This window comes from Buceros rhinoceros, unplaced genomic scaffold, assembly GCF_000710305.1.
Source record: "Buceros rhinoceros silvestris isolate BGI_N320 unplaced genomic scaffold, ASM71030v1 scaffold17591, whole genome shotgun sequence".
In the NCBI taxonomy this organism is placed as follows: domain Eukaryota; kingdom Metazoa; phylum Chordata; class Aves; order Bucerotiformes; family Bucerotidae; genus Buceros; species Buceros rhinoceros.
The window spans coordinates 1,107-13,290 of record NW_010396144.1 but is presented as its reverse complement, the minus strand read 5'-3'; the positions used below and the strand labels follow the sequence as shown (position 1 = coordinate 13,290).

The following is a 12,184-nucleotide window of genomic DNA, read 5'->3' as shown; positions in this document are numbered from 1 at the left end:
GTGAGGGGGCCCCAGGGAAAGGGTTTTTTTTTTTTTTTGGTTTAAGTCCATCTCAAGACAAGAGAAAGACTGAAGTCTAGGAAGGCCAGTGTCCCAGAACAGCCTGCTTGTCAAAGCTCTCTGAGAGACCAAGCACTCTCCCTCAGCAGGAGCACTCACTTCACAGAGCTGGCAGCTCCTTCCAGCACGTCTGCAAGGCACCACTTCCCTGTAAGCAGCTCCCGACCTGCTCCCAGTTCTACACTTGTCCATGTAATGGCATTGGTTACATTCCTTCCACCAACCGCCCAGTACCAAAAACACATCTACTGATCCAAACTTCCCCGACGTCTCCTGGAACTTTTGGAAAATGGCATCAGATTTGCCACCTTAATTCACTCCCTTCAAACAAAGGCCAGGTCAAAGCAGATTAGTGTATCAGAGTCAGTAACCCAGCAACTTCACGCCTGCATTGATTTCCAGCTCCTGAGGGAACACCACGCGCTACAGGAAATGTGTTAGTATTTACTTCAAACAGGTCTAGAGGTCCTACCTAACCGCTACCCCTGTTCCCACCCCACAGGTACCGAGAGGAGGGGAAGCACGTGTGAACTAGCTCAGACCATCTACTGGCAAGATCAAAACCCGAAACATGGTATTTCACTAAGGACAGAGAGGAGATTCTGTAGTTTCTAGACACATAAATTTAGCCAATCATCTGGACAAAGAAAGAAGAGTCTTTTGGAACGCTTTCCAGAGATGATGCAGTATCTTTCCTTTCCAAGTGTTACAAAGAACTGAGACAAAAGCAACAAAAGAACGTAAGCAAATACTCCAGGAGAATCATCACGACAGTGTTTCGTAGGTTTACAAAGCTCCTAAGTGATTGGTTTCCACCAAAGAATCCTTGTCCTTACCAGGGAAGGTACCTCCTGCCGGGCAAGAAGCGTCTTTGTCGTATTTAACATTCAAGGAGACAGGTTTCTCAGGGTCTGGCAGGACATTAAATGTGATTGTGGGACAATCTAACGTCACCTTGTTGTACAAGGCTTTAAGCTGTAAAGTGTGCTCTCCCCTGGAAAACACAGAAATCATAAAATCTGTTATAAAAATGTATCTTCTCAAAAGACAATTTTTAACAGACTTCAAGTCTAAATCACGTTCTTGAAAACATGATTAAAAAGTATCTAGAAGTTATCAGCAGTAAAGGGAAGGAAAAAATGGAATTGTTAATGCGAAGTTAGACAAGCAAAATCCAAAGTTTAGGACATTCTGAAGATATCAGCTTATTCAGTTTGATTTGCTTTAGTACGTAACGAGCTCGGTCACGTTTCACTGCCCGTCTGTGAGACAGCAGCAGCCGCAGCCCGAGGCCAGCCCAGCCCAGGAGCGTGCTGCCTGCGCCGCGCTCGGCTTGGGCCCTGCGGAGCGAGAGCAGCACAGAGCTCCGCCGGGGTGAAAGGCCCAGCTCAAACGCACCTCGCCAGCGACACTGCAGAATTCCCTTCCTCCCCCCCCAGTTTCCCCTACTTACCTTGGAGCGTGGATACTAATAATTCCCAGGTCAGCCCTGCCACTTGCATCTGTTTTACAATGTTGCACGTTCGAAGGAACAATCTGTAAGAAAATTAGTATTTTTTACTCTTTCAAAGAGACAGAAATGTTATCAATTCTTAGCATAAAATGTACCTCATCTCGCCTGTGGGCAGACTTCGCACTAGTGCACTCTAACGCGGGGAAAGAGCCGCTGTTAGGAACACCATATTCAGAGGCCTCAGGATGCTCTCGGCCAGCTTTTGAAGACAACCACAGTATTCTTCAGGATGTTCAAACACTTTGTTATATTATTTCTTTATCTGCTACTGATGCTACCGTGCCAGCCCCTGCACATGCTAATCTGGGCGTATTTTCAGACTCTAAAACCTTCTAGAAACTATTTATTCCCTTTTCCAGGGTTTCGCCAGTCTGCTCTGAGATTCCTGGGTAGCAAAAATTAAAGAATGACACAACTGGAGTAAAACCAACTCAAACATCTGTGCCTGTCTTTGCCTTCCCCCATTCCAGTCCCACTGCCCAACTCATGAGCCTGCTGGGGAGTCGCGAGAAAGGGTTACAACCAGTAGTACAGCCACTACTGTCACCAAGTACAGCACCGTATTACCAAAACCTAACGACACACGGGAGCTCACCTCTACACTGGGCATTTACCAAACGCTAGAGATGATAACCAGTCACGCTAACAAAAAAATCCAAACTATGAGGCAGGCTTCTATGGCAAGAGATTCAAAAGAGCCTGAAAAAAAACGTTCAAGATAAAAAGAAGTTTCCTTAAAACCCCCCCAACCCCAATCGAAGGAAGTAATCATAGCCTAGTTAAAGGCCGCGGGGAAAGGCGAGGCCGAGGCACCGCTCCCGAGGGGGAGCAGAAGGAAGCTCTTGGCTGCTGCGTGGTCTGCGCGAACTGGGACACAAATGTGTGGCAAGCAGGAACACAAAGGGGACAAGACCCGCCCTGCAAGACAAACTGTCACGTCCCAAGGCAGCCGGACGTCCCCTGTACCGGTCCTACACACATGCCGTGTAACAGCCTCCGCACCGACAGCCAGGAGCCTCCGACAGCCCGACTGGTCTTTTTTTCTTATAACAAGAACAGAAATGTTAGCGGATGGAGCATCTGGTCAAAATCCCTTCTCTGGGCAGAGCAACGTGCAGAGCACCTGACACTCACACCCCACTGGTGACAGGGACAGAAACCCGTGAATTCGGTTAAATTCGCACCCTCGGTGTTTTCTCTTGGCAGGGAGCAGACCTGCTGACCAGCTCCACATGCAGACTACAAGTCTGGAACCTCAATCAAAGAACCACCAGATAAAAACCGATGTGGTTGCCAGTTTGGACGATATCATGATTATTATTATTGAGTGACCTCAGATAAAATGGGGGATGCAGGATTTGGAAGGAGGCTCAGGAGCAGGGCCAGACCGCACGCTGGTTACACCTGGACACTGTACTGGAGGCATTTTGGTAGACGGTAATTGTTAGAACAAAGGGAGCTGAGCAAGCTGTCCTGGGAACTGTGCACATGACCCATGGACACTACTGTTAGAGGAGATGGATTATTCTGCTGTGTCCTCACAGTATTTCATTCACTTTTGCAAAAACGTCCTGAAAATGGAAGAGGTAACGGAGGCATGACAAGAGAGCTTTGTGTGAAGCCAACTCGCCCGGTAAGGCCTGCGCTCACCTTTAAGTTGTTACTCTTCAGGAAGGTGATCTTGACGTTTGCTTCAGGAGACGGATTTCCCCACTGGTCACACAGCTGAACAATGAGGCGATTCTCCAGCTGCCTCCTGTTAATCACCGTGATGGGCTGGAAGAGGCACAACCGCGTTACGCTGCTCTGCTCCAGCCGTACCGACACTCAGGCAGGTCAGGGCTGCGCCGGGCAATAGCCTCTGCCCTTCCCCGAGCATCTGTCTCCGTGACAGCTAGACCACGACTGAACTGTGAAGCTCCAGCAAGGAATCTCTAGTGTTTACAATCTCGTATCATTATGAAATGCACCACGTGAACTGACCTGCACGTGCTGCTTGTGCTGATGTGACTAAAAGGAAGGACCTGCTTCTGAAAAGCCTTATCAAACAGTTTCCTTGTTGTAGAAAGAGCAAATGGCCTAAAACGTTTCTCTCTGATGTACCCTGACAGCCTTCTAGAGGGTAAAACCAGTTCTGGTACTCCCTGAACCTTCTGTTGCCCTTTTTTCTCCGCTGACTTCCTCCTCCATCTTCCCAACATGCTGATCTTTACTCCTGTTCTCTACGCATCGATCCCATTTTCACTTACCTGCTTCCACTTTCCTCCCTGCTTTCTGCCGCAGCTTCAGCACTACCACTCAAATAGCAAAGTAAACACCGATAAACGGAAATAAACCAGCAAAGAAACGGACGGTACCAACCACCTCCACCCTTTCACTTGATGTAAGTACTGCACTCGCTTCCCCACTCGCTGGCTGTAAACACTTGCAAGCCTCGGGGAAGCTGGGACTGCCTTCCTACCTCCAGAACTCCAAAAAACCCCACTAAGAGATGAAGTAGCGACCAGTTGCCAACCACCACTACCACAGGGACAGGATCTTGGGCAAACAGCCGTGGGAGATGGGTGGTGGGATCCAGCCCACAGCAAACATGCTGCACCAAAGAAAAAGGCATCATCTGTGGAAGGGCCAGTGGCACAGACTGGACGGTTCCAGAGCCAGTAAGGAACACGGTGCTGTGAGCACACACCTTCAGATGAGGGGGTCTACAACAAAAATAAGTTTACTTTAAAAAAACTAGTGTAGTTTGGTATCGTATGAAAAATACTTCACGTCTACGGTCCCGTTCAAAACACAGCTATGCAATCAGGCAGGTTGAAAAACATTTGATTTTCCTTGTGTCCCGTGTCCCGTACAGAATAAGCAGCGCCTGTAGAGCTGTCATCTTTGGGCAGTTCTTAGAAGGATCACTACTAAGAAACCGGGGGTTTCAGCTTGGCTCCTGTGCTCCAGCAAGCTCTGGAAATAAGGGACCTGTGGACTAGTGACCCTGTTGGTCTTTTCCAAACTGTCCCACGTACCTTTTCTAACTCTGGCCAGTCCACAACCTCCAGTTTAGCAGGAGAACCTGCCGTCAAATTCACTCGGAGGAAGTCAGAAAATTCACGCCAAGCGAAGCACAGCTCTTTGTTCCCAAGCATGCAGGGTTTAAACCGAATGCCTTTCACTTTCATCGTTAGAGTACTTTCCTGTGGAGAAATAAGAAGGAGATTTAATGAGAACAAACCAAGGCAATTCTAATGTGTTCATTTTTCCCAATACGGTATTTTACTATTTCTGCCTGCTAGACACTATGTGCTGTTTTTACTGAGACCTCTTGGGTAAACGACAAGTTCTGTTCCCGTGGTTTCATGTGAACGGCCTTCTCGTGTAAAGCGTGATCCTTTCCGAACTCGGCCATTGCTCAGGAGCCTGTTTTTCAGGATTTTTTCTCTTTTATAAGACATATGTACAATATAGTTACACCCAGCTTATTTTAAACGGTACAGAATGCGTTTTAAATTAAACCGTGGCAGACAGCATCATTAGTCTGATCCACAAGGTTCTTCAGAAGATGATCACATCAGCGGTACCACCATGAACAAACACAGCAGACCAGCCATGAGGTAGAAGAAAAGGTGGAGAACGGACTACAATCACAGCACAGCCGGCTCAAGCGTGAGGCGAGCTGGCCCCCACTGCGTAGCTGCAGCAGCGGAAAGGTTTCTAACAGATGCTGCTGCACTCCATACAACAGGATCATTCCATTTGGCCGCTTCAAACCTCCATCTTCTCGCGGCTTCCCAGCTCCTCTTTGACTCGACTACCTCTCCTCAGCTCTAGTTCAATTTTATGCAACAGGATTCAGACAATTACCATGCAAAGGTCACCGAGAAATAAACTATATGATGTCTTCTACATACCTCCCAAGTTATTTTCACATTTGATTTATCAAGTCCGGGCCCAGAAACTCCCAGGGAATTTACACAGGCAGATGTCACCGTCTGAACCTGATTTCCATACTGATCGGTAATCATCACGTCTGGTAACACAGAGGAGGAGGAGGATTAAACTGTGAGAGGAAGCAGCTGAGAGCCATGAAACAACATATGGAGCACAAATCTACGCAACGTGCCCACAGTGTAGAGACAATGTCTATGAGGATCACAGCATGGTCGAGGATGGCTTGGGAGGGACCTCTGCAGGTCACCTGGGCCAAGTGCCCTGCTCGGGCAGGGCCACCAAGAGGCAGCTGCCACGGACTGTGTCCAGGCAGCTTCTGAGCATCTCCAAGGAGGGAGAGTCCACAACTTTCCTGGGCAACCTGTGCTTTCTGCTGCGCCAGCTGAAGGTGATCCACGCTGGATGACATCTGCACACCTCACAGGCTACGAAACCGCTAACGAGAGGAGCTGTAACTTACACAAAACACAGATACTCACCAACTTCACCTTGTAGCTCCTCACCCAACTGCAGTGTGTTCGACCCATTCAACTTACATTTGATGTGTTTGGGGTCATCAGGAAGTGGTCTAAATCACACATGAAAATTGACTTACAATCATTCTCATGTGGGCAATCAGAACATGACAGGCACGACACAGCAGACAGCAGTTATCACTCATTTGAAGCTGGAGGGGGTTTTGGTTTGTTTTATCCTTGCACATACTTACAGAAAATACTACTTCACTGAAATTTTTTCTGTCTCAGTGCAGCTTTTTACAGGCATTACTCTCCCAACATTTTAAATAATCTTAATGCTTGGTCATGTCATTTTTTTTTTCTACTGTAGATCTGTGAAATGTCTAATGGCTGCAAATTTACCCCTGGCATCAGTGTGCTGTGATCTAGTCACTCAAACCATCAAGAACAAGCGAAATACCCCGCAGCGATTTAGAATCACATTCATCTATCACACTTTACAACAGAGCTACAGTCAGCAGCACCCACTGCCCAGGCTCATGCAGAGTGACGATAAAGGGCCATTGTAGAGCCCAGCTCAGCACCTGTCGCTCTGGGGTACCAGCTGCAGGCACCCAGGACTCAGCTAGACAAACACCATCCCGAGCTTCAAACAACCACCTCCGGAAGGGGAACAGCTAACCGCACAGTGGTACCTCTCCCTGGTAACCAGCGGCCTGAGTCCTGATTAAAACAGGTTATTCCATAACGGGTTATGTCCTTCTCCGGCAGTTTTTGAAGATAGCAATGATCTCCCGTGGTGTACGTGCAGCCGCAGAGGTGATCACAGGGCTGGACATCAGCAGACCGCCATGGAGTCCTTCACACAGGCAACGCTCCCACCCCAGCCCTGCACTCCCCTGCTCACGTGCCAACCACGTTCATTATCTCAGCTACCACAGAAAGAGCTTTTTACCCCGAAGCACAGATCGACAACCCTTTGGTAACAACAACATTCATAAAGACGTATTTCAAAGGAACAAACCTGACTGTGAATGCACTCTCCAAAGAGACATGGTCATCGAGATAAGTAATGAGACAGTAACGTACATCTTTGACTGACGTTGGCACTTTGACATCAGGTAATAATCCCTGAATCAACTGTTCCCTGTTAATTTTAGGTGTCCAGTTGACCTAAAATTAAAATTTCTAAAATTAATCAAAAGTGAAATTATTAATGACAAGTTACATAATATGTCTGTGGTTATCCTACATGTGCTGGAGTGACAGACATGTCTGTTGGGCATGTCCCAACAGTAACCACCACCACCACCACCTCCCCAACACAGCAAATGACCCTAAAAACCCCCAGACAAAAGGAAACACACATGGAGCTTCCCTCACTGGTCTTGAGTCGGAAAGATCTGGCTCTGGAAGACCTCACCAAACAGAGCGTCACACACTCGGTCGGTGGAGCTCTGCCTCTGTGCTGGGCTCCACACCGGTACACAGACAGAGGGCAGGAGGGCTGAGCCAACCTGCATGAGGGAACAGGCCTGGCCACAGTTCCTGCGTGCTGGGAAAACCCCAGAGCTGAAGAATCAGAACTGTCGGCATGACCTGACGGCGCTGAGGAGAAGCACTGAAACCACTACATGCTTTTCCTAACGCCACCCTGAAGCGTTATCTAGCATTGCATTACATGATCTCATTAAGGACACCGGTTTAATAAAATTATTAAAGACAATTTATTAGGCAGAGAGTGCAGTGCCCACGTTTGATAACACGGTCCTGAGGAGCATTATTTCCTAGTCTGATGTCCACGGATTTCGGAGCACCAGCACTGCATCTCTCCCCACATTTATGCTGCTGTTGACTCTAAAGCACTTGCCTTGATTTTCTCTGCCAAAGCTGGAGTTATGTTTATCTCCCTCTCTCCTTCATCGTACATCTGAAATATGAGGTTGTGCATGACATCGCCGGCAACCCAGTTAATTTCGTCCTGATGTTTAATCTGGATGGCTTTTTGTCCGTCCATACTCAAGACCTGTAGTCTTGCAACATGACTGCTAGGAAGAAGTTTGATAATCTTTTCCACGGGTGGCACCTCTTTACAGCTCTATATGTGGGGGAAAAAAAAGATACCATGAGGCTATGAAATACACACATGTATACATTCGTAAATATAGGTACACATCACAGCCCATAGCCCACAGCACTCCTCCGGATTGCAGGTGTGAGCAGGTGCCCACACACGGAATCAGCCTGACTTGTCGAAAATAAATCTAAAGGATATGCCAGAACACTTCCAGCTTTCAACAGGTATCAGGATCGATGCCAGCTACTTAGAAAACACAGGGTCACAGAATCATGGGATTCTTTTGGCTGGAAAAGACCTTTAAGGATCTCGAGTCCCCCCGTTCCCCCAGCACTGCCAGGTCCCCACTGCCCCCTGTCCCTCAGCACCACCTCGACACAAGGGCTGGGAAACCCCTCCAGGGATGGGGACTCCACCACTGCCCTGGGCAGCCTGGGACACGCCTGCACAACCCCAGCGGGACAGAAATTGTTCCTCAGGGACAACCTCAACCTCCCCTGGAACAACTGGAGGCCATTTCATTGTTACATGGGAGAAGAGACCAAAACCTCCCTCGCTCCACCCTCCTGTCAGGGAGTTGTCAGAGCCAGAAGGTCTCCCCGGAGCCTCCTTTGCTCCAGGCTCAACACCCCCAGGTCCCTCAGCTGCTCCCCAGGGCACTTGTGCTCCAGACCCTGCTCCAGCTCCGCTGCCCTTCTCTGGACACGCTCCAGCCCCTCAATGTCCTTCTGGGAGTGAGGGGACAAAACTGAACCTGGGGTCTGAGGTGCGGTGTCACCAGTGCCCCCAGTCCAGAGGGACCATCCCTGCCCTGCTCCTGCTGTTGGCCTTCTTGGCCACCTGGGCACACTGCTGGCTCCTCTCCAGCCGCTGTTGACCAGCACCCCCAGGTCCTCTTCCCCGGGCAGCTTTCCGGGTAAGACACCCCAGGTCTCCAGCAGTGTGGCTCTCCTGACTACCAGAGATCTGGCACCCTCAACAGCATTTAGAAAATTCAAACTTCATGAGTTTTAAGACTGAAATGGTCAAAAAGCTACAGATTTTTAACCTCTGAAAAAAGTTCTGGGGAACGTGGTGCCACACCTACGTGGTTCTAAATGATTATGTGATGAAGGCAACTTGTCCGAAGGACCCAAGGAGTAAAACAGGGACAACCCACCTCTGCCCCGAAATAATATGTATTTCTGCAACACTTCAGGGATTTCAGAAATAAGGAGTAAGAGGTGAATTAAAAATTCTTTGCCTTTTTACAATCTCCCAGAGGAGAAGGGCAGCCACCTGATTACCGGGATATGGTCACAGACAGTAACTTCTAGGTGTTACGGTCATTCATAAAAGACTCCAGTACCCACGCGGGGCAGCACCATAAACTGTTCTCAGCCCACATTCAGCCGAACATCCCAGTCCATACTTACAAGTATTTCAATCCTTGCTTTCAGGATCTGGTCTTTCTTGATATTCTGGACGTGTATAGCTGGACCAGTCAGAATGTTTGTTCCTGCATTGCTGCAGTCCACAGAATACACGGGAAGGTTTGAAGCACCTAAAAACTATTCAAAATGTACAATTACACTTCAGGTTTCTTTTACAGAACTACCAGGATTATTCTAGAAGTGAATATTTGTATCTAAAGGATTATTCACAGGTAAATTTGATAAGATTTCGAGATCAACACTTCCATTTTTTTGGCAGGTAAGGGATGCGTGGGAGAAAGGAAGAAGTTTTTGCAGTAGAAGTGGCTGTCTGTTCAGCTGCTTTGTATGAACACAGACACACCAGACTCTCTGGCCATGATGGCAACAAACCCAAGGAAGTCGTTAACTAAAGCTCCGTTTTGTTCATTTCCTAAACCTCACACACTGAACAGAACTTCAGTTCTCAGGTTCCACACGTCGTCACACGAGTGCAGACCCCGGCCACAGGCAGAGCACGGTCACGTACAGAGCAGAAATGGGGTGCGGGCTACTTTGCGGTGGGAAAAACATTTCCATTTCTTTATCCATTCTTGCTGGAAATTGCATTTCACTAGAACTGGAAAAGTCATCTTCTTGAATCAGGAAAAATAGGTGCAAAAAAGTACACATTTTTTTACTTCTAAAAGCCACAGGAACACCTGCACTCCCTCCTGAACGCAGAGAAATGCTGGTGATAACGGTCTTACCTAATCTCAGTTTTAGGCACTAGACTTGCATTTTCATCTTCAAATAAATCAGAGGTTGTAGGGAATTTTCTTCTGAGCACATTTTAACATCGTATATAGCAAATATGACCTAAAATACCTTTGCAGTTGTAGCTATATATGCTCACACAATGTCCTCTTCCATTTCTAAGGCCAAGTTCCTCTAGTTCTGAAACTTACTGATTGACTCATAAGAGATGGAGCTACAGAAACTTCATCAGTGTCATTAAAGGTAATTAACGAAGATGCTAAATCTCGACGCCAACACAGGCCCTTTTCCCAGCCCGTTACAAAGCAAGTATCAAACGCCTCAGGACACTGGGCAACGCAGTTTACCTTGCACTGAACGATCAGCTTTGGCTGTGCTGTTAAATTCCCCGACTCATCCAGCACCTCGACCTGGAAGGGGAAAGCTGTTCCGTTCTCAATCTTCAGGACCTCCGAGTCCGGTTTCACTTTCAGCTGTCGAGGAGGGCCTGTGAGAAGGGACGATGGCAGAGCAGCGGTTACAGGCGTCTCAGAGGACCCGTCACACCCGGCACTGCAAGGTTTGCTAACTCGAATGGCTTTTAAAGCGAAACTACCAAGATATTTGTGGTACCAAACCATTTAGACCAATTCAAGCGTCCTGCTTTATGCCAAGAAGTTCTAGACGCCTCCTGTCCTCCCATACGTGACACCGCCAACCTTCTGACCGAATTCAGGGGGGAGCAGCCAGCCAGGCAGAACGAGCTGCAGCGTTTACAAGGGGTAAACACATGGCACAGCGTGATTTATGTACTGTACAGGTTCACATCCATCAAGAAGGAACATGGAGCCTCCTCCTGACGTGTTAGCGTTGAGATAGCCAATCGATCGTGACATGCAGCAGTTTAGTCACCAAAGCCACCATGGCTACAACTTGGATGCCAGGAAAAGCAACAGGAAGTTCTGTTGGCATTGCTTGGACAGTAAAGTGAAGCTACTCCAGTGTTGCACCCCCCCGGAACATCTCATTTTACCAGTTTCAAGAAAGAGAAGGAAGTCCTGGATTACTATGAGAAGCCAAGTTCTGAAGGATCAAAGAAGGTAACTTTTACTCTATCCATCATTCACTAAAACTTCCTCTTCAAACGCACTGGTTGAAGAACAGGAAAGACTGGGAAAGCTTTTATTCACTCCTTCCTCAAAAACCAGCTTTAAAAGCCACGGATAAGTCCACTGAGAAGAAAGAGGTAGTGCAGCATCTCTACGCTGCCAGAAGCAGAAGGTTCCAGTGACAGATGCAGCTGCCTTCTGCTCAGGGTAAATGACGAAGTAACGCACAATACATCTGTCACAAGTCAGATCGCTCCGCTCCATTTTCTACATGAAAACTCCTTAACTCCTCAAAAGATAAATAATAATGCAATAAGCTGTGCGTGGTTGGTCTAACAAAGCCTGAAGTACACAATGTTTCTGCAAAATGAGATGGGAAACCCTCAAGTTTGGTAATTTGGGAGGCCAAAACTCAGCCTTCAAACTACACCCTGTTCCCCAAACCCAGAAAACCCCAGGTCACCTGGGACAACAGGTATCCTAGAAGGGACCCTCAGCATCCAGAGAGCCACAAAACATAGAATCCTGCCAGGGGCAGTGGACTGACAGGCTTCTGTACTCCTCTCTTGCACTAGGATAAAGCCAACACGCAACACTAAAAATTTCAGACCCTCCCCCAAGGGCCAGAGCCTCCCCCGTCGCGGGGGTGAGGAACGGGAGAGCTCGCATTGACTTCTCCAGGTGCTTTCTATGGGGAGAACAGCTCGCGCAGATCAGGACAGGCACAGGGCTTCATGCTAAAGAAAACTGAGAAGATTCAGTGGTGCCACATTAGAAAAAGACTGAAAATCATTTCAAAAAGTGACAAATCCGCCTCAAGTAAGCAGGGAAATGGCAGCTACTGGAGTAACTGTCAGGATGGGGATGGGAGATTGATG

At 48.0% G+C, this 12,184-nt stretch overlaps 1 protein-coding gene across 1 annotated transcript in view; it reads right to left on the bottom strand.

The window, feature by feature from the left end:
- Positions 1 to 12,184, bottom strand: part of LOC104501925 (structural maintenance of chromosomes flexible hinge domain-containing protein 1-like) — a gene marked incomplete at its 5' end in the record, with an annotated part of 31,519 nt that overhangs the window by 18,973 nt on the left and 362 nt on the right. Inside the window, 10 exons of the mRNA XM_010145820.1 lie at positions 897 to 1,054; positions 1,514 to 1,596; positions 3,224 to 3,349; positions 4,594 to 4,761; positions 5,476 to 5,594; positions 5,995 to 6,083; positions 6,998 to 7,146; positions 7,844 to 8,071; positions 9,466 to 9,600; positions 10,566 to 10,705. Of these exons, the coding sequence (XP_010144122.1) occupies positions 897 to 1,054; positions 1,514 to 1,596; positions 3,224 to 3,349; positions 4,594 to 4,761; positions 5,476 to 5,594; positions 5,995 to 6,083; positions 6,998 to 7,146; positions 7,844 to 8,071; positions 9,466 to 9,600; positions 10,566 to 10,705 (1,395 nt within the window). The remainder of the gene's footprint in view (positions 1 to 896; positions 1,055 to 1,513; positions 1,597 to 3,223; positions 3,350 to 4,593; positions 4,762 to 5,475; positions 5,595 to 5,994; positions 6,084 to 6,997; positions 7,147 to 7,843; positions 8,072 to 9,465; positions 9,601 to 10,565; positions 10,706 to 12,184) is intronic.